The sequence below is a fragment of the Desmodus rotundus genome, chromosome 2 (assembly GCF_022682495.2).
Source record: "Desmodus rotundus isolate HL8 chromosome 2, HLdesRot8A.1, whole genome shotgun sequence".
Classification (NCBI taxonomy): Eukaryota; Metazoa; Chordata; class Mammalia; order Chiroptera; family Phyllostomidae; genus Desmodus; species Desmodus rotundus.
Window position 1 is genome coordinate 63,309,622 of NC_071388.1, and position 23,609 is coordinate 63,333,230.

At 34.0% G+C, this 23,609-nt stretch overlaps 1 protein-coding gene across 12 annotated transcripts in view; it reads left to right on the top strand.

The window, feature by feature from the left end:
• Positions 1–23,609, top strand: part of ROBO2 (roundabout guidance receptor 2) — a 1,283,870-nt gene that overhangs the window by 1,157,088 nt on the left and 103,173 nt on the right. For all 12 annotated transcript variants that reach the window (XM_071220606.1, XM_071220604.1, XM_071220607.1 and 9 more), the window contains exons 7-8: positions 3,543–3,554; positions 21,272–21,396. In XM_071220606.1, the coding sequence (XP_071076707.1) occupies positions 3,543–3,554; positions 21,272–21,396 (137 nt within the window). The remainder of the gene's footprint in view (positions 1–3,542; positions 3,555–21,271; positions 21,397–23,609) is intronic.

Consider the following 23,609-nt stretch of genomic DNA (forward strand, 5'->3'; position numbering starts at 1 on the left):
GGTGTGGAGGAATTTGGATTGGTGATCCTCCATCTGGTAAGAAAAATTATTTTTGTCAGATCTACGATTTGAGCATCAAATCATTTAAAACAAAACAAAACAAAAAGAAAAACAAAAAACCTCACCTTCCTCCAGGTAACTATTAGGAGACATATGCACTCTATATAGAACACCTGTAAAATATTGGTGATTTCCATAATTTCCAATTGCTCCATTTCTATTCAGTCTAATTTACATTTTCCTCCTTTTTGATGTGAACTGAGATATAAAACAAGTTTAGACAAAATTGGCAAGCTAGTTCCTTGAAAAGATTTTCATTCTTCATTGGAGATCAGATGACAAACAGCTATGATCAGACAACAGTTGAATATACATACTGATTATACGTGGTCAAAATCTGAGCCTACGTACCCTCCTTACTATATTTCACCTACATTCTCTGTAGGTGATTTATATTTATACATATATTTGTTTATTTTTCTCTAGGCAGTCCTTTGCAAAAACATTCACTTGACCAAATTTCCCCCCAAAGTTTGTTTCTTTTCTGAAGTAAATGGAAAAAAAAAAAACAAGCAACCAAGAAACGTTCCATTCAAAAAAATATTTGCTGACTAAACAAATGGTGAGAAAATGTGAGGAGTTGTTTGTTTGAAGAAGCAGCAGGGTTCCTTTATACTTGAATGCCTGGGTGAATGAGACTTGAAGTGGTCTGTTTGTTTTAAGATCTTTCCCAGCTAATTGTTTTCATAATTTGTTGAAAGTTTCAGGTTTAACATTTCACTTAACAAAGCATGCTCCTCGTGGACTTTTGAAACTAACATAAAAAACTAATAGAAAGAGTTGTTTGCTTGTAACACAATTTTTTTTTTTAATTGGCAAGCCTTCAACATTTTCTTCCCTAATCTGTGTCCTGTGGCCTGGATTGGACAGTTTAATCTGTGTCATATGTTTTTACGACTCTTCTAACACTGAAACCTCAACATGAGGTGACAGAAAAAAATCTCCATAATACAATAGAAAATGGAGTAAAATATTGCTTAAAAATATTTTTATCATTAGGAAAAGCAGTTGGGATTTCTCATGCTAAGAGGTTAACAAGAAAAAAACATAATATCTACGACATACTTTTTTTCTGGGCTCATTTTTCTGTGCACATAAATGCAATGTTCAGACCTTCTCTGGCTTGTTTTATTAGACCGGGGTCAACTGACTCAAGAGGCCACATCTATTTTCATCAATTTAATGTAGGGACACAGTTTAGTTTAATTTGCTGATTTTGAAAACATTCACCTGCTGGGGTTTCTTTTTGTTTGTTTGTTTTTTCAGGATGAAAGGTTGCTGTGTAACAAAGACAAGAGATTTTATTGTGATGTTTCTGCTAAAATTTTATCATGTTCCCTTTAGCCAGATGGGGAAAGAAGTTTTATAGTCAAAATCTGGGAGAGTGATTTATTCAGTGGTTCAGGAGGTCAGACAACAAACCTCCTAGCATTTATATTCTAATCAAATATTCAAAAATCTAACAGAGCTGTTTTAATTGGCTTAAAAAATGCATTAAAACAAACTGCATATTTGTAAACACAATTTTTCCCCATTGTTCAATTGCTCAAGTTGGCTTTGCATAAATTAAGTTTTTGTTGGAATAACCATGTTGTTCCTAGGACAATAAATGCTCATTTTTTGAAACTACCCTAGACAAAGTGAGAGAGAAATGTGTTATTTCTTTAAAAAATGATTTTTCTCCATGGATGCTTCTTTGTCACTTCTTAGTATCATACATGCAAAATGCCTTCTTGTTTCTATATATAGGAAACATTATGTTTGAGATTCTGCTTAGGGTGGCATGTGAAAAATGCAAATTCAAAAATGAGTGACAGTTATTTGTCTACTGGACATTGCCAAAATTAAGAGAAGTCTTGACAGTTAGAATAAGCCACAATTGTATAATGTTAGTTTGTTGTCTTTTTCTTGGGTGCTCTTTTTATATGTCCCGAAACCAAAGAAAGAAAAAAGGAAAGGAAAGGAAAGGAAAGAGAGAGAGAGAGAGAGAGAGAGAGAGAGAGAGAGAGAGAGAGAGAGAGAGAGAAAGGGAAGAAAGAAGGGAAGAAAGAAGGGAGGAAGGAAGGAAAAGAAAGAGGAAGAAAGAGAGAGAAAGAAAGGAAGAAATTGTGCATTGGGAGACTTCTCTTGCTGCTGCTATAGTAAACCCATCATAAACTATGAAGCATACAAGAGTTTCACTGTTCACAAGAAAATTCACAAGAATTCTCATACTGTTACTGTACTTGCTTTATTCTTCTTTGAGTTGTCTTAATCTTCCCCCTTTTAATTGTGAATAATATTATAAGACAATGGATCTCACATAAGAGAAACTCTAGTATTGTTCAGAGATTGCACAATGCTAGTACTATGATGTTTGTTGAGTGAATGAATGCCTAGCAATATGGTTTGAGTGGCCATATTTACTCACCAGACCCAATGAGACAGCATCAAGACAAAACTCCACCAATGCTGGGGTCACGTTTAATACACACTAGAACTCTGTTCTCTAGGGTATGGGTGAAACACTTGTCAAACAAATTTATATTTTTAATGTAAAATTTTATAAAAGTTTAAATGCTGCCAAATATATTTCTTCTTCATGTGTATAATGGGACTGTATGTTCTCTATTTGTCCATTGCTTTTATATAAAGTGGTTCATTATCTGAATAGATTTGGCAATATTCATTAAAAAAATATCACTAAGCCTACGTGTGCCTCTTATAATTTCTTTGCATTTACCATAGAGGCAGCCGATTGCTACTGATTTTAGTGATTGAAAGTTACAGTATAATAAAAAACAATAATTTGTTGAAGAAGCAGCTTGAACGCCATTCTCAGTGTGAACAAGAATCAACTTGTCAGTCATTGTTTCCTGCCGTCTGCCAAAATAAGAAAAAGCTTAACAGTAGTTAGGGAGTTACTCAGTTGAAATCTCTAAGGATGTCCCAACCTATTTGTTATATTTTCATCCACCCTGTCCAGGGATGAAAAGTGATGTGATCTTAACTTATTACTGGCTGAAAAGCAGCATCAGGGGCTTTTCTGTAGTTCTGTAATGGTTCTGACTAACCATGCTTAAAATCCAATTGCTATTTAAATCAGACAGTGAGGCCTTCTTTTATTGACATGACATTTGCTAGGCTGTGACTTGAATAGTTATATTCACCAGATTCTTAACTTTGTAGTACTACAGGGCTGTTTAACTCTGAAATGATCTTTGTATTTGTAATTGTAATAAGTGATGACAATATGACTTCACATAAAATCTGTCAAATTGCTTATAGTTAATCCTGGGATGCAAAATAATTATTTTCTTAGAATTACATTTATAACTTTCAATTTTATCAAATTCAGACATCCTGTTCCTAGTGGAATTGTGACTAGAAATCACTCTACTGCCCATACTTAAATGTAACATTACACATCATGCATTCTGATAATTTTCTTTTTTTTTTAATTTCTTTTTTATGTTCTCACCACACCATTGTAATGTCTACAGCTCGCCCTGTTGGTAAGTAGCCATCCTTCTATCCATTTGGCATGGCTTTGTACAATGCTTCATAACTCATGCATAGCTCAGTATGACAGAATGGAATGGAATTGTTCACCTAAGTTAAGTTACTACTTGCGGAACTCTCCCGTAAAAGTTGCTCCTGAACTTTTCATTACTTCGATAAATGATTTTGTAGTGACTTTGCTAGGTAACAATGAATAGGTAACAATTTTCTTCTAAAAGAATATCTAAATGATTAATATTATAAACCGCTAACTTTTCTTAAGGAGAAAAATACAATACTTCCTTTTTCTTGTATCAGTAAAATAATCAATTCCTAGTTATATGTGTTATTGAAAGAATTAGTTATGTATGAATTAAATGAAGAAGTTTTATTATTTTATGTACTTTAACTAAGCTGTGTGGGGTCCTTGCTTTTTAAGAGCATTTTAACTGCTGCATTATTATTATCTGCATGCCTGTTTAAATGAAATTTAGTAAAACACTTCAAGTTATTATAAATAGTTACTTACACTAAGAGAAAAAGGGAGATATGAGCTATATTTTTTGGCATGAAACGTTTTTGTTTTACTATATTTCATCCTTCATTTGGCTTTGCAAAATTGAAGTTAGAAGCTTTTGCTTGCTGTAATGTATGTGGTCGTTATCTGTAAATATTTGTAAGATGAATTATTTTTAAATTAATTTATTTAATAACCTTTCTGCATTTTTTAAACTTTAACTTAACCAACCAGTAAATGTGCTTAAGTAAAAGAAACCTTGGTAATTGTGTTGTAAGTAAATGAATAGGTGGTTGAATAAATGGAAGGATGGTTGCATGAATGAATTAATGTAGTGTATTGCTTCTTTACTACACCAAGGTATACCTCAATAATTCATTCAGCTTAACACAGCTTTGTAAATGGTCCATTGAACTTCAAAAGCTTTCTTAATATACTGACTTGACATTGTTTGATGCATATTGGTCAAACTCATAAACTTTTTCCCGTTGGTTGAAACATTAACAAACTTTATTTTTATATGGTAGGTTCTTACATGGATAGAAAATACAGTAAAATAGAACTTGGGTTTTCTGATCTGAATTTTTGCTCTGTGGTTTCTGAGCAGTACTTTCTCTGTGAGTTACTTAATATCCCTGGTCCTCAGATGCTTTATTTATAAAATGAAAGGAATAACACTGACTTATTAAAACTGCTGTAGGAATGCATTTAATTCAAGATTGATAATTAAGTGAAATGTTTTGTATGCCAACATTGGTTAATATATTCCTAGTTTTTGAGACATATTATTTCACATTTTAATGTTTTAAAACTATAGTTATGGCTTATAGTTAATTGTACATAAATTGCAGGCTTTTTTGAAACAGTTATTAAATTGGTCATGCTTTTTACAATTGATGTTGTTAAAAAAATCAAGGAGTAGGTTATAGTTTTTAAACCTCATTTGTTTGCATTTATAAGAATTTATATAATGTGATAACTGCATATTATGGAATGGCATCTAAAACTAAGAAGTGGATGGGAAAGAATGAAATAATTTGGGAAATTAACAGGACAAGTCACATTTGTTATATGAATCTCTATATAGAGAAACCCATATGCTAATGACCATGATCACTTGTTTTATATTATTTCTTGTTTCCCCCCAAATAGAATAATTTGTTAACAATTCCAATATATTTTAAAACTCATAAATGAAAAATGCATTGATTAGAAACTGTTATGCACAGAGAGTATTGAGATGCGTTTGTTACCTACAAGGTATTTCAAAAGTCATTTCTGTTTTTTATTCTTGTTTAAAATGATTTCTTAAAGTTCCATTGGACTGGAACTAAAGAATAGCTTCTTGACACATTATACTTTATTCTGGGAAAGTCTGTCATTTCATAAATCTATCTTGAATGACTTATGACAATGTTCAGAAATATAAAGAACTATACTTTAAACTTGACAACTACTATTAACTTTGAACACTGAATGATGGATATGCTTTTATTGGATCACCAAAGAAGAAGCTGATAATGAGGAAATTAGCCTGCTTTTTCTTTGCATCAACTTTTTACATCAGCTTTAATTCAGGGACTATAGATGTGTCAACTTATATTGAAAGGTCAGAAGATTCAAATCAAATAAAATCAAATTAAATATTGAAATAATACAGAAATACATTGATATCAGTATTTGTTAGTGGACTAAAATGTCAATTTTTCAACTTTGAATCTCTTACCAATAGCTTTAAGGGCCTTCTACAAAGTAAAAACCACAGAAAAGTAGGGGGAAGAAAACAATCTTTTAATTCCAGAATAAATTAACTGAACATATAGGTACCAAGTATACAAAATTTAGAGAAAATTAGTGAGTTGTCCTTGTCTAAACCTTTCAAGTGAAAATTAGAAATATATGCAGATTTTAGAATACTAAAGGTTCAGAAACCAATCATTACTTGGTAGTCTGTGTGGAAAGTCCACTTAGAAATCATTGTAAACCCTCAAATTGGGAATTCTGTCCAAATGTATGACTTCTGTGAGCTGCGTATGAGTTAAAGAATTGGCATTTCTAGACATTTTCACAATTGAAATAAACACCTTTCTGGCCTATACTTTTGAGAGAGTAAGAATAAGTCTTGGTTTAGCAGATCTTCCATATGGAAAATTTTACTGAATTTTACTGACAGTCACATATTTGCCAATAGAGGACAGTGTTCTCCAGATTTCACTTACTTATCTTCCATGTCATCAACATCTCAAAAAGATGTTGAATCTCAACATCAACATCTTTAATACAAGATCCTTATTTGCTGCTTACGACAAAATCTAGACAAATGCCATTTTGATAATTAAAAATCCACCAGCCCTTCCTGTGGTTTTAACTTTTTACTTTTCCAGCAGCACTCTTTATACAAGAAGCAAAAGTACATCCTGGGACTTAGTTAACTACGAATGCGGAAATATTCATTTGTTTATTTGACAAACACTTCTGATGAGGTAACTGACAGAAGAAAATGATCTAAAAAGGGACAAATATCTACTTCCTATCCCATCTGTCTTATTTTCAATTGGGAGTCTTTCCCAAGCTTGAAAATAAAATTTAAAAAAGAACATCTATTTTGGAGATGGGCAACACATTTTTTCCAGCAGCAGTTCAAAACATGATGAGTAATTTGGAAAAGAACTGGCAAATCTGCCAGCTGCCTTGCTTGTGAAGCTGAGCCTTGCTTTGTTCTGTATCTTATGTACCATATACTAGATGCTGGTAGCCTCCAGTGTGGAAATAAAAAGCTCAGTATATCAGGGGACACTTGTTTAAAATATCAGAAACAAACTGATGACAACATGTAACTTTATATTAACTTCCAAGCATTTCCTGATTTAGTGTCTCAAAAGGTTTCCTTTGCATAGAAGAATATAATTGAGAAATAAATATGTTTTTGGCAAAATGTGCATCTTTTATTATTATTTTAAAGGCAGCCACTATTCTAGACAGAAATCTATAAGAACAGATTTTTTCCATTTTTTTCAACTGTTTAAATTCAAAAATTAAATCTATATCCATTTTAGAAAGAACTGTTTGGAGTTGCAGTTTTGTTATAAATGCTCTGAAACATTTTATCGAGGCCACCAAAAAGGTCAATGAAAAGAGAGTGATTAAAAAATGTATTCAGGGCAAATTATAAAGCAGACATTATATAAAGAGTAGTGTAACTGGTATTTTCGACTCCATCCTTCTGCACCCTACATTGAAATCTGGAAAGTTTGGAAAATATGTAGGTATTATGTGTGAACCTTTTCATGTTGAGATCCTTTTTCTGCAAAGGCTGTCCTTAGTCTTAGATGGAAACCTACACTTTTACTCCCTGCAACCCTTCATCCCTGGACGAGCTGTTACCCCATGACCTGAGTGATCATTTCCCCCCTCCAGTCGCTTAACGTTTCCTGCACCTGGTGCTAATTAGCTACTTTACGCAGAGCCCCATTTAATTATTATTAAGTATCACATTTTTCATTGCTCCATATGTTTTGATTAAATAGGAGGTTTAAAAAATGCATTGTTTTGTCTTGTATATTCCAGCAGAGTTTTCATAATGTGAAAGATTTAACACATCTTAAGTTAATGCTCCTTTTTAAAGTGAAAAATAAGTACTGGTTACTTAGGCTTGGCTGGTTTTAGTCACTGACTTGATTTTCTTGGAAGAGCCTTGTGTTTGACAATGTCTGTTCATTGCCTCTAAACGCATGAGTAGATATGAAGTTATTAAGTCATACTTTCTTTTCCTCACACATTGGTGAAGATGATTTCTTGTCTTGGTACTGAATGGCACTGCAGTGAAGTCTGAGGCTTAGAGAACATGTTTATCCTTGGCTGGGATGCCCTTTTATTGGGTGGCCAAAATGTCCGTTTAGTTTTTTCCATAAAATAAAAGCCACATTTTTCATTTTCACCAATGGCTTTATTGATTTCGGCATTTTGAGTATGTAGACTATCTCCCATGTGGGAGAATATTGATTGTTCTCAATTAATGTCTTGATTTGATCACTATCAATTTCAACTGGTCTACCGGACCATGGAGCATCGTCCAGTGAGAAATCTCCAGCACAAAACTTCACAAAGCACTTTGGACATGTTCGGTCAGTCACAGCACCTTCTCCATTCTCTGCACAAATCTTTTTTTTTTTTTCATTTAGTTGTTTTTACCTTTTTTGAAATAATAAAGCATAATATGCCAAAAATGTTGCATATTTTCTTCCATCTCCAGTATTAAAATGGCTACACAAAAATTCACCAATTTTGGTAAGTTTTTTTTTAAATGCCTACTGATGTGACAGTTGTCACAATACAGTCTAACAAAATTGTTTTCAATGAAGTTAAAGACAACTAAGCACTACGAGAGCCATCTTATGGCAAAAACCCAAACTTTTTGGCCAACCCAATACTGTATGATTAGCAATGCAGTCCCCTCTTCCACAAGCCTGCTAGGTTGTGTCTGGGTCCTACTCACCATAAGACCCTTGAATGTTCAGATTCATGCTTTAATTTACTCTTTTTCAAGAATGATTTCTTCTGTTTTATTTCTGGCTATTTTTTCTGTGTTTCTTCTCTTCAAAAACATGACTTATGTTGGCTTTCTTTTATTTCAATTTCATATGTGTTAAATTTGCTATAATTTTGAAGTAATCATTTTTCTTTCATTTTGTATGTTTCTTTTTTTATTTTTGTACCTCAGTGAATTTTTTTTTCTTATTTTATTGTTGTTCATTTACAGTTGTCCCCATTTCTCTCCCCCACCCTACCCATCCCACACCTCCCACATTCAGTCCTCCCTCTCCTACCCCTGCTGGTTGTCTTTGTCCATGGGTCTGTTATACATGTTCCTTGTCAATCCTTTCCCTTCCTTCCCCTATTATCCCCCTCCCCTCTCCCCTCTGGTTACTGTCAGTTTGTTCTTTATCTCAATGTCTCTGTTTATATTTTGCTTGCTTGTTTGTTTTGTTGATCAGGTTCCACTTATGGGTGAGATCGTATGGTATTTGTCTTTCACTGCCTGGCTTATTTCACTTAGCATAATGCTCTCCATGTCCATCCATGTTGCTGAAAAGGGCAGGAGCTCCTTCTTTCTTTCTACTGTGTAGTATTCCATCATGTACAGTTTTTTGATCCACTCATTTACAGATGGGCACTTAGGTTGCTTCCAGCACTTGGCTATTGTAAATTGTGTGGCTAGGAACACTAGGGTACATAGGTTCTTTTGAATTGGTGTTTGAGGATTCTTAGGATATAATTCCAGCAATGGAATTGCTGGGTCAAAAGGCAGTTCCATTTTCAGTTTTTTGAAGAAATTCCATACTGTTTGTATTGCATGTTTCTTGATGCCTATTCAAATAGCAACTATCATTTCTTCTTGTTTGTAGAATTTGTTTCTTTAATTTTATTTTATCTTTCATTCATTTCCTTGCTAAGCTTGAATACAACATTCATCATCTTGTCTTTTAGCACATCTTGACATTAGCACTTGTCTTTTAGTCCCTTTATCCATATTTCAGGTTTTTTCTCTTTTTAAAGAGAGACCCTGTTGTATATAATTTCATTTAGATTAGGAAAAACTATTTATTCTAAAGTATTTCTCTGTCCCTTGGGTAATTATTGGAAGATAATAGATTCTTTATCTCCCTGCGGGCACCTTATAATTTTAGAGTAAGCACGTCTTTTTCTTTCCTTCAATATCTTCTCCCCTGACTTTTAAATTTCAGGTCTTTACCTACGGAGTGTAGTCTCACATTTACCCAGTCTCTCTCTTGACTTGTGATCTTCCTTTCCCATCAAAGGATTATGGAATGGGCTTTCACCACGCTGACAGATAATTTTTGTGAAATTGGCATCGACAGAGTATTGTGTATTGAGGCTAGTTGCTGTTCACCATGTTTTCTCATTTTACTCCAGACTTGACAATCTTTGGAAGGGGGACTTCACAATTTTGGTTCAGGGCTATGATAGTTTTCCCATTTTATTCATTACTTTTGTTGTAGTCAATAGAAGAAAGTTGGGCAATGTCTTTACTTCATTTTATTAAACTAAATATCAAAAAACTTAAGTGCTCATTAATTTTGGAGTTTATTTGCATGAGAATAAATACTAAACATGTTAACAGTAGTTAAAATTAAAGTACTATAAATATTAAATATTAGAATAATATAAATTCTATGGCCCAAAACAGTATCATGAAATTAATATTGAGGTTTTCCTGTGTATTTCCAAAAAATAGCATTAAGATTTTAGTCACACCTTTTAACACAGTCAAAATTTTTACTTGTATGTGTAATTTGTAGACAAAGAAATACCATGATATATATTATGATATATATTTTATAATATGTATTTGTATACACATGCATATTATATAGATATATATTATATATCCATTATTTGTATAAATTGTGTGTATGTGTGTATATATACATCTATAGATAGATATACAATACAGTAAAATACATGTGCATTACACCTGAATATTATATGCATGACATTTGAATTACTACATTATTTATTTAAACATATTAAGTGTTACTCAAAGGAATAGTACATAATTAGATTCATTAAAAAATAGAAACTACCAAATTAAATTAAATTTTGAGTTACGATCTATCTGAAGGCCTTTTTAAATCTCACAGCAAGCATTGCTACCCAGATTTATTAGGGATATTATTTTTATCTGCCTTATAAAACTATTAGCTCTTTGTCAGTAAGTACATTGTTGTATTTATCTTTCTGCTGCCTCTAGGTCTAGCATTACACTTACATGTGGTCGGGGCACGTCAAATGTTAGTGCAGTTAATTGATACACACATATGCATACGTAGGTATTACTTACCTAGAAAATGTTTATGCAAGCAGCTTTAAATAGTGCTGTAAAAAGATTAAGCAACATTAATGGCCAATCACATAGTCCCCATTCTGCTGGTAAGAGATAAAATACAACAAAAGGAAGGCACTAATGAGTTAGGATGGTGCCTTACTAAGCGTGTAATTAATGTTATTAAGAAACATTTCAGTTGCATATTAAAATTCCGTTAACTAAGCAGACCTCAGCATCAGTACATTTGTTTTTTGGTTGCAAGCTTTTTTTTTCCTTTTTTTTTCTGATTGGCATCTTCATGCAATCTTTTTCTAAAAATATGAGATAATGGGATGTGATCAGCCTTCATGGTTTAGCAGGAGTGCTGACATGACAGTTCTGGCAAGTTGACAGGTTAAGTGAGTGGAAATGGATGTCAAGTCTCACCATTTACTTGAAGAACCATTTTCAAGCTATAGTTTTTTTTCCCCTCCTCACCTTTATACTTACATCTCCTTCTACCACAGTACGAAAAGTTTTTCCAATTTAGGATCAGGAGGTAATTTTTTTCAACACCCTTTGAACTATTCTTCTTACTGCTAAAAAATGAGTATTTTTTAAAGAATAATAAAATTATTATTATGTTTAATAATTTATTAGATTTTAAGCTAATAGTATTTTTGAGAATTAACCTTTCCTTAAAGAAAGCAAAAATTTATTATTTATTACACTATGACTTATTGAAAATTATACTTATGATGATGATGATGATGATTATACTATTTTAGTCAGGAAAATAAGTAAAAATCAAAGCTCCTATTAGTAAAGGATAGCATGATATGAAAAAATAGTATTTACAATTCAGAATCTGTTTAAAATTTTGACAGATCTTCTAAGTTTTCAACTTATAACTCTTATAGAATTCAAAAATTCAATGAAATTTGCATGTTGACTCTCAAACTGGTTTCCTATAGTTACACAATTCCTTGTATTTGCATATCATTAAAATGAAATGTACTTTAGTGATATGAAATATAATAAAATTTTAATTATGTGTGTATATATATATATATATACACATCCAACTTACTTTATTAGTTAACTATCACATGTATTGCAACATAAGCTCTAATGGTTAAATTGGACTTTATAAAGCCAGTAAAGACCATTTACATGGAAAAATGCATTGTTTTACTAACATAAACCTTATGTGGTTTCGCTGACATAATCCTTCAGTTCCAGAAACACATTGGCTTGGACTGCAAAAAGCAGCAGCAAAACCAGGTGATGGTAACGGTGCATTGGTGCAGTCTGGAAGACTCATTATCTCTAACATAATACATACATACTCCCTCTGTAAGGAACAACCTTCCACCCTTCTGTTCCTTACCTCCAGTCAATTTCTTGCTCTTTTTTCTCTTCCTCAATGCACTCCCCAAGAGTTGGAGATAGACTGAGGCAAGCCACTCTCATTCTATTGGGGGGCATCCTGATTTTCACCACTTACTACACTCACCCTGCTGTATCAAGCTTGATTGTTTTCATGTCTATTTCATCTGGTCAGCAGTGAGTTCCAGGAGACTGTGATCTAAGTGTCATCAGAACCCGACACAAAATAAAACCAATAAAATTTTGCTTAAAATAATTGAATAATATTCTGAGTTAAAGTACCAGCCAATATCTGAATTCATTTCCAGCACTGATTTATTACCATGATGTTTTCCAGTAATGTGTTAAAGGGAAATTAAGACCAAGTACAAAATGGCTATGTGCATATAGCTATTTACTATAAGGATGATTTGCCTATGAGATAAAATGCAAGACATTTTGAACTTTATCTGAGTTTGCTCTTTGCAAAGGCATTCTGTCTATTCTAAATAACAGCAGAATCTTTCATTCTGATATTTATTATACGTTGTTCTTTTCAGAGAGGAGCATATTATCCGACTATAAATTGTAGAAAATGGTCTTAACTGCTATCACAAAATACATGAAGACTTTGTGTGTGTGTGTGTGTGTGTGTGTGTTACACTTACCACCACAACTCAGTACTTTTGACCCCTTCCATGGAATTGCTTCACAATTACTATACGTGTCAACCCAGAGACCACATATAATACTTCATTGTTACATTTGACTAACTTCATGACCTACTTCAGTCATCAACCTTGGAATAAACATGAGTACTTTTAGTTTAGATACTATATGAACCCTCATCATTAGAATTCTCACAGTCAGTAAACTTCATGAGTGATTTAAAAATGTAGAGTGATAGCTGCACAACTTCAGTGCATCTCTGCATCTCTGCTTGCTCAAGGACTGAGTGCAGTGTGCGCATATGAGATTGCCATGGGTGTAGAGTAGAATGGGAGTTCTAAACAGGTGAAGAATCTAAGGGCTGTGATTCACTGTAGTCATTCTACTTCCTTTGACCACTTACTTGATTTTCCATATTTATGAAAGCAGTAAATCATTTAGTACTTTTCCTTTTTCATTTTAACATTGTAAAAGCAATTATTGTTGAAAGAAAGAGATAGATATTGTTTATATTGTGGAGCAAAAATGTTTAATGTCAGCTAAATATAAGGTTCTGGTTGAAAAAGAAAGCATATCACTCATCTAGAACATTTATTGCTGGGAACCCAATAAGAAAATGGTTAATTGAAAAGATAGGCAGTTTAGCAATTTGATCATTAATACTCCTTGAACATAGTGACAAATGGATAAAATGTGATTAAACTTGCTTTATAAAAATGATCACTTTAAATCCTATATTCCTAAATTATATTTTCCATTATAAATGCATTGCTTCCTCTGAAATGAATTACATGTTAATAAGGTTCAAATCAAATATTTTATGACATTATGCATTTTCCAATATTATTAATAGAAATTCTTGTGAAATCAAATGAAGTGTTAAATAGTAAAAATTAAATAGAATTAAATATGTTGAAGAAACAATCATTTATCAATTAGAAGCCAACCTGTTCTGATTATAAACTGAGTAAACATTCATCCCTTACTCTAGCTCTATATGGCATTTTAATGAAGTGACTTTTTATGTTTCTTGCTGATGGGGAAAGTATTTTAGTAATTTTTTGTAGGACTTCCTAGGCTTGGTTGTTAAACAATCTCTATGCGTTTCTGTATTTTCCGCTCTGTGATGGTAACTATTCATTTATAGTCTTTGCATCACAAATTTTCAATTTTGGGTGGGAGAAATTTTCTAAAGATGAGTATATCAGAATTAGAATATTTTTTCAAACAACATATTTTCTTTGACATCCCTCCACCCAAATTACTACAATAATGAATCACAGTCCCTGGGAGAATGTGTCATATCTTTCCAGTTTGATAGGATGGAAAAAACATTGAGTACTTCCTTTAGATCAAGATTTTTTTTAATTTCCTATTTCAAGGCATTCATTTAGTGTTCACTGTCTGAGATTTTTCCAGGCCAAATAAGGGCTCAATTCATTGCATAATGATAGACAGAACCCCAAAGCAGTAAGAGCTTACAGTTTGAACTGAGGAAGTAAAACACATAGGTGAGGAGGTGGAAATAGAGAAACAAGGCAATGCAAGCAAGGGAAATTACCTTTCAGTAGAAAGAACAGAAGAAAAGTACAAGATGAGAGTGTGTTCAGGCTAATCATTGTGGACAAGGTGGATCAAAGGATAATGGATATCGAGATGGGTTAACAGCAAGAACAAGTAAGTACAAATGGGAGTGATTGAAGGAGGGTTGGCAGTAGGGATGGCTGGAGTGGGTGGGAGTATTGAGGGAACAAATGAGGTAATGATTGTTTAACTAGACTTAACTGTGATGATCATTTTGTAATATACACAAATATCTAATTATTATGTTGTATACCTGAAACTAATATATTATGTTAATTATACCTCAATAAATAAATAAGTAAATGATAAGCGTGTTCCAACTGCTTAATAAATAAATAAATAGACAATTAAAAGTAGACTGGCCTGCTGAAAGGCTGGAGTTAGTCTGGGGGCAAGTGAGTGCCGGGATGGTAAAATCTTGGGCCAGTTGATGGAAGCTAAAATGCTTCACTGAGGAGAATCATTTGCAAGCACTGCAAGGACAAGCAATGGAAAAAGCGCTGTTGGCTTTTTAATTTTTTTTAAATTTTTATCCTCACCCAAGAACATATTCATTTTGGAAAAAGGGGAAGGGAGGGTAAGAAAGAGGGAGAGAACCATCAATGTGAGAGAGAAATATTTATTGGTTGCCCCTAGTAGGCGCCCCAACTGGGGATCGAACCCACAACCTAAGTATGTGTCCTGACCAGAATGGAACTCACAACCTCAGTCTAAGGGACAACGTTCCAACCAACTAAGCCACACTGGCCAGGAAAGGACTGTCAGCTTTTAAATAAAGAATGACTTGTAGTAAGTATAGTTAAGGAAGGTTACATACAGGCTACATCCAGGTAGCACAGAAAGAGAAAAATCATAAGGTTTTATGCTATTTTAATAATAAAAGCAATTATTCAGAAAAATATGTTATAGTTTTAACAATATAATACCATATTGAAAATTATATAATTTCTACCCTTCCTTTTGGAATGAGGCACAACAAATTCTCAGATTATAGCTTGAAATGAACAAAATTAATGTAGCAACTCAGTGTTTAAGAGGTCCAATTATGGCATCAGATGGACTTGAAGTCAAACTCATCTTCCAACCTATTGCTTCAATCTTTAAAAACACTGTGTACCCTTTATAAAACTCAGTTTACTGGTCTTTACATCAGAATGGTGGTAGGTAAGACATAGGGCTCTTGGCTCTTGTCCTCACTGGTAGCTCAGTTGGTTAGAGCATCATCTGATATGCCAAGGTTGTAGGTTTGATTCCTGGGCAGGGCACACACAAGAAACAACCAATGAATGCATAAATAAGTGGACAAAGAAACTGATCTCTCTCTCTTTCTCTCTCTCTCTCTTTTCCCCCTCATCAATAAATAAAAAAATTTTAAAAAAGTCATAGGACACTTGGAATATTAAATAATGTCTGGGGATGGTTTAACACATTTCCTGGTATTTAATAAACACTCAATTAATGTTAATTATTGTTGTATTAAGCAGTTTGTGACTCAGCAAATCTTACACACAAGCAAACGATAGAAGTGTGTACTTTCTAATTATTCTTATAAACTTATATAATTCTAATTATATCAGAATTTAGCAAGCAAAAATATGAAATAGCACAAGGAGTCATTTTCTACTTGAGTTTAAGATACAAAGTTCAAAATGTTTATTGTTGCAGAATAAGAAACTATTTGCTCAGGCACAAAATTGTAGCCAAAGAAAGAGAGCTGTTGAGTATGCCTGTGACCACTGTCACACATTAATGTATGCTACTGAGCATGACTGTCTCCATGTTCATGCCTGCCATAGAAAGTCATATTTTCCCCATAAAGAGCAACTCTGAACATGATGTGATTAACCTTTAGGGTCCCCCATCCTCTCATCTCCAAGCCCACCTCATGCTTGGCCTATGCTTTCTACTCATGTTCAGCCAACTGATTTCCATATCACCCACTCACTCTCACCAGGGGGCATTAGCATAACAGAGCGGTAGCATGACTTTGATTGAAGCCAGCTTAAGCTGAATGCAGTATCAAAGCATAAATTAGCAGAAATCAAATCTAATTTACTGCACATTGTATTTACATTCTCAAAATCCATTTCAAGGGAACAGTACCAGACCTCTGATCTTAACTGACCTTTTTATATTTGGGTCTACTTCTCTGGAAATGGCACAGCATACTTTTTTATAGAGCTGTTGTTCCTGAGTTGGGGCGACTGCACACGGAATTGAGCCACTGTTTTCTTCATCTCGTTTCTTGTTACAGCTGCAGCAATAAGATATAATCCCTTACCAGATTAAGCCAGTAGGTTATTACATCATAGTTACTAAAGATTCATCTAATGTTTTGGGGTTTTGGAGAGGATATAAATATGCATTTTATAGTCTTTTGTCTTAGAAATACCTACGAGAATTGCCATTTCTATAACTAGCATATTCTTCTGGAGTTTATAACTGAACCTTTTTAACTCACATTGGGTTAAATGTGTGTTTTGAATTGTCATCTTGAGGACCTAATCATGTTTTCTTATATTTAATGAGAGCCATCACAGAAAATCCATTTCATGTATAGCAAACTGTGTGCCATTGAGCTGTGTGATAAAATGACACCTCTTTGCCTATTCCCTCCCATTGGTGCCATCAGCCATGTACTGTCTCTCAAACTGTTTTTACTGCCACCTGGCAGAAATACTGGAACTGTGAAGTGTTATCAGAAGGATTATTAATGCAGTTTTCATTTTGTAACCTCAAAACTAAATTCCTTTAACTGATATCCCTTCACAGAAGATTGTAATATAGATCTTTGGCAGAGAGAGTCCACAGAAGTAAAAGTGATTGTTGCAATTTGTTTTCTTGGTCCTACTTCAGATGACAATAGGAAAGAATGAACGTTTTCAGAGATTAAGTACTCCTCAAATGTTTTGCTTTATTAAATGCTTTAATATCTTAATTTTTAATTTAAAAATATGGTAAGATCATTCCAGTTCCAAAGAGGTGATTGTGGCTTCAGTTCTGGTGACAAGGAACTATTTGGTAGATTAGAAATTCAGTATATTTACAACACCTTGGAATAAAAGTGCAATATAATAAAAATCACATGAAAGGACATTTCATAGCATGAATAACACTAGTGCTCATAACAGTTGTTAGATGTCTTTCAAAATTTAATATTGGGTAAAAACTCAAATTATAATTTTCTGGTGTTTCTAGATTATGTCATTAGTAGTAAATACCACATTTTGGTATTGCTGAATTTCCCTGTCCTTTAAGAATTCTGATGTTATCTTAGGTACAACTATGAAGAACAATTCTCAATGGAAATTTTTGCCCCACCTTCCTAAGATTTTCTAAACTCTTCTTCTTTAAATTGCATTCTTTCTAAAACACAAATCTTATTATATCTTTCTTGCCTGAACATTTTGAACAGATCTCCGTACTTTTCAGAGCAAAATTTATGATCTTTTAACATATTTAAATTATTTGACTCTACCTATATCACTTCTGAATCCATGATTTTATTCTTAAAAGGCATTTATACCCCCCTGATACACCCAGTTCCACAGGCCCATGTCTGTTGCTCTCTGTCCCAGGTGACTTTCTCCTGTTCCTCCAGTTATCTACTTGTGCATCAAAACACGACTCAAGGATGGCCATCTCTCGACATCTTTCCTCTTCTTTCCTCATCACCTGATGTAGGTTGCTGCTTTTCTATGCTTTCTTCCCCAATGCCCTCTACATTTTTCTATGCTTTCTTCCCCAATGCCCTCATTATTATACAAATCATACTTTACTGTATTGTATTTGTTTACTTAGAAGTCTCTGCCATTAGCCAAAACAACTTTTTTTTTTTTAATTTGGCTTTCCATCCCCTGTATCAAGCAGAATGTCTGGTAATTTTGAGTCAATTAATACATTTTGAATGAATAAATATGGATCATATATTTTAAGCAAAGTAGATGCATAGATGCGGTCATTTGTTAATTCATATTTTGGGGGCTGTGTTTTAACAGTGGGGTTAATATTGTAGGTTCTAGATTCCAAAAGAATTTTGCAAAGTCACTCATCTAACTGTAAAGGTTTTGAAAACTTGAAAAATGAAATTCCAGGAAGGCTGTAGAAATATTCAAAGTATGGATGGTAATTTTACTACAATAGATGCAGAGTAGGCATAATATCCTTAAAACTATAAAATATGTTTGCATTATTTTCATTTGCTATTTTATTTGGTGATTTTAATCATGTATATTCTCAGTTATTACATTTTAAAGATTAAATAAAGAAGGACTTTATAGCTCATATGGACTCAAATTTTTTACTAATTAGTTATATGAGGAAATTTAAATGGTTTCTGGTCCAAACAGTACAAATGAACTGATAAGCTGAATATGTGACTTTTACCAAAGACCGTTAACTGATTTTTGACTGAACAGACTTTTTAATTTTTATAATGAGATGAAAGCTTAATTACTCAATATTTTTTTGCTTCATTAATGTCCATATTGGCACTAAACTTTTCTTTTATGGGATTACTAACAAGTAAAGAACTATACATTGAATTTTAACTTTGTCTTAATAGATATAACTTTCCTTGGATATTATTGAAGATAAAGACCAATCTTAAATTTTTTCTTGATATAAATATCTGGTGGTTTCATACCTTTACTGAAAAATGAGCACTGCAGTTTTAAAAGTTGTTCCCAAAGTAGTTTTTTAACATTGATTTAAACTATCATTCTTATTAGAAAACATGGAACAAAAAAATCAATGTACCAGCTGATTCAGTGGAATTGTGTAGAAATAACAAGAAGATTGGGCGAAGCAAGAAATCTCCTGAAAATGCAAGGCAACATAAACCATGTGCTGTTCAAATAGACCCATAAATCTGAGTTCTCCATTTGGTTCAACTGAGTCTTCTGTTATCTATAGTTATAGGAGAAAATTTCACTTAGTAGATTTATAACTTCTCTCCCTGGGGTATGTGTTGAGATGTGTTGAATTAGGAGGCAGTATAATGGAACACTAAAAAAATAAGTCACCACAAATCTCAGTGACTTTTAAAAAAATGCTGCTGCTGTTTTTATGCTAGCATTCTTGTGAGAATGAGTAATTGGCCGTACATTTGAGGCTACCCTACATTTGCTCTGTTCTTGGACCTGCGATATTTACTCCTGAAGAACTGAAAGAATTCTGGGAAAAGGCCTTTCCTGAATGAATGTCACTTATTGTTAGACTTTTTCAGAGTTCAAATTTTAGGATTGTTGCCAAGTACACCAGGTTCTAAAAATTAGATTTGATTTAAAAATTTTTTTATTGGTCTTAAGTGTTCGAGCATGAGCCATGGCTTAGAGTGGAAACAGATGATTAGAAAAGCCGTGGAGTAAACATACTTTTTTTTCTTCAATGGGAGTGGCTTTGTATGAAGAAGATGTCCTTGTGAGAACTTCCGGTTTTACTGTTGACTTTACAACTAACCCCAATTTAAGCCTGAACTTTCCTGGGACTTTTACCACCACCACCCCCGACTCTGCCTATCTTCTTTTCTGTTGAAGTTGCTTGTGAAGAGCTCTCAGTACCTTTCCCTCCCCCATTTTACTAGCCTTCCAACCAGACGTCCTGCCTTCCCCCTCACCAGCTTTACTACATTCATTAGAGGGTTAAAGCTTCCAATTTTTTTCTTTGAATTTATTACTCCTCAATTTAGAAAGAGTGTGGCTTCTCAGGACAATCTTAGACTGGCTCTATTTCTGCTATATTACACACTGTATACTAGATGTGTTTTTGCTTCGTGTACCTGGCTCCGTGAGCTCCACTTATCTAAATGCCACTCTTTCCTCAAAACCCCCATTATGTTTACGTCCACATAAAGTTTTTCACAGTGACCAGAACATACAGGGACTGTCTCCCTCCTGAAGTCCCATCACATTTATTACATGTTCGATAACAGACATGCTGCTCTGCTCTTCTCCGCGAGCACCTCCATCATAGAATTTACCAGTTTTCGATGCTGTTCTAGGTTTGCTGTTGTTGTTGACGTCGTTATCATGTATTGTATTTTACATTAAACTATGAGTTTCCTGATGGCTGCACGACCAATGCTGCTTCTCTGTGTATTTAGTGCCTAGAAGGGGAATATAGTACTTATCTCACTGATGCTTATTTATCTAAATGAAATGAAATGAATTAAGTAGAACCAACTATTTTCATACATGTATTTATAATATTATTTATCTGTGTATGTAATCCCCTTCCTGCCAATTCTTCAGTGTCTTCAACACTTCAACTCTTCAGTTCTGGAATATAAGCACTTTGAGAATAGAGATCATATTATATGCCTCAGGTAGCCGTGTCTAGTACCATGCCTTACAAATATTACAAAAATAAATAATACTTTCAATAGATTGATATCATAGAAAGGAGATGTTTCAGTAATGGAGTGATTTCTATCTTGATCTATCCAAAACACAATACTAAATTAGGAAACGATAATTTTCCTTAAAAACACTAGAATATCATAAAAATCTTTTTTTTTCTATGCAGCCTTATGGCCTATGAGATTATAATGTACACCATTTCCAATGTGTCAATTAACAAGTTTACATCTTTACTGTGATAGAGTGCTCTTTTCCTCTCCCCAGTGTTCTGATAAATCCTTAAAAATAAATCAAATGGTGGAACCTTTGACTGGCACTGAACAATCCTAGTACCAGACTTTCCCTATGATTATCTTTTACTTCATCCACAGTTTATATTTACACACTTTCTTTCCTTTTAAATTATAGCTCCTCCACAGTTTGTGGTTAGGCCAAGAGATCAAATTGTTGCACAAGGTCGAACAGTGACGTTTCCCTGTGAGACTAAAGGAAACCCACAGCCAGCGGTGTTTTGGCAAAAAGAAGGCAGCCAGGTGAGTGTGAGCTTGACTGCTTCTCCAAATTCCCCCTCCCGTCTCCAGTGATGCTCCAAGTTTGCCTTGCCTTTCGTGTTGTCAGTGTGGATTTACTTCACTTCCAAACAAGAAACCATTCATTCTAAAATAAGCGGGAGTTGTAGTAGAACATCTAACATTCTTTACTTTCTAGTATTTTCTAAAATTCTGCATCTTGTATAGAATAGATACAATTCAGTGAAACTAAATTATCTTTAAAATTCTAACCAAAACTTCTGTACCTATTTAAAATTTCTGAACAGAAAGTAATATTTCCTATCACTGAGCTACCTTGGCATGATTAGACAACATAAGCATTTAGAACATCATGTCTTTATATATATTTCCCTTATTAAATGACTAAGAAGCCAATTTCAATTACCTTTCATAGGTAGGTAGTATACATAACCTTTCTTTATCATCAAGTTAAGCATTCTTCCGTTTAAGACTAGGAGAAACATTTTGTTCCATCATTGCTTCTGGATTCCTTCACAGTGTGGTTGGACGGAAAATAACACATTACATACCAGAAACAACCAACATTTGTTTGGTCTTTGCTGGGCACTGATGGGTCCTCTCTGGGCTGCAAGCTTCTCAAATTCTCTGCTAAATTCAATTAGATACACAACCTTTCTCATTTAAGACTTGGTCCAAACACTGACAACTACTTAGCCTCTGGGTTCTGAGGTTGTGTTTGGAATTCCCAGCTTAAACCAGATCGGAAATTCTGTTCTTTGTCTAAGACTTTATGTGTGCATTCCTGAGGCACCTAGACATAGTTTTTCTAGACATTCCAGAATCATCACCAAGGAAGCGTATCGCTCTAAGGAGGGAACCTACTGGTGCTCCTCAGCACCTTCTATCGTTTGTCCAAGTTCTGGAAGATTAAGGGAAACCGTGATTAAAAGTTTCAGGAAAAGTAAAAACTTTGCCAGGAAACAGGGAAATGTTTGAGGCTTTATTCAGAGAACTTATTGATCAGAACTCAGGTAGGATCACCTGGGTAGAGAGGTATCAGGAAGTCCCCCTCAGCCGTCTTGTTTAATTGTTGTGGATCCCTACATATTCTTGTACCACCAAGCTAGCAGTTGAATCAGCTTTACATGGATGGGCACAGTGTCTGTCTGCCCTTCCCGAATGCTCCTTGTTGCAGTCACTCCCCCTGAAGTGAGTGGGGTGTAAAGACAGTGCCAGGACGATAAAGTGCTGACCACCGCCTTACCCCACAGCAGAATCACTTTCTTAAAATCAGTTTGTAACTATACAGTTGGTATCTACTCATAAAATTCCTTGATTCTTCACATAAAAATTACTCTTGGGTAAAAATATCACAACTCTAGAGTGTAAAGAAACATGACCTATTACAACACACACCCTGAAAAAGGAAAGAACTCTAAAGCCATCACCCCGTCATGATTATACAATCTTTGTAGTGCTATTTGGCTTCACTGAAAATTAATTTTCTTAATCTAAAATATGAGGATAATACATTTTATTTCACATAAGTTATGAAGATGTCACAATTAAGTGTAATATAAAAGTGCATTACACATTATTAAGATCAACAGTGTTATTTCTAACATCAAGGTACAAATAGAAAAATGCAGAACACACCTGCTTTCTCCTGTGTTCTGGCTGAAGTGGCAAGTTCATGCTTTCGCTCAGGTGAAGGCTGCGAGGGTCTGATATCTTCCTCTGCCTGGACACTGTTGTCCAGGACCAAGGAGAGGCTCAGCACCACTCTGGTCACCTCTGCTCCAAGTACCTGAGGTGGCAGGGACCAGTGACCCCCGGAGAGCCCTGGTAACTCTGCAAGATTCTTCCTCCTACCTATAACTCCCTCCCTCCACCTCAATGGGAGCTACAGAGTATGTAGAATTACCCCCCTTGAGCTGCTTATAGTAAATACAGTGATATAAATATATTATTAACATGGTGCAAAGCAATTTGTCTGTTACAAATTTACACTTTAAACCTGTATATTAAAATCAGATCCCATTACAGCATCTATAATTGTATAATACAGCTTATATCATGTGGGAACCACATACCCTAAAATAGCTCCAGGTTTATATAAGATATTGCATAAAATGTGCTTTGGTCCCATGACCAAGTAAACATGGTATTTAAATATGCTACACTGTGTTTTAATGGGGTTTAAAGAAATAATGCTCAAATAATCTCAAAGTATT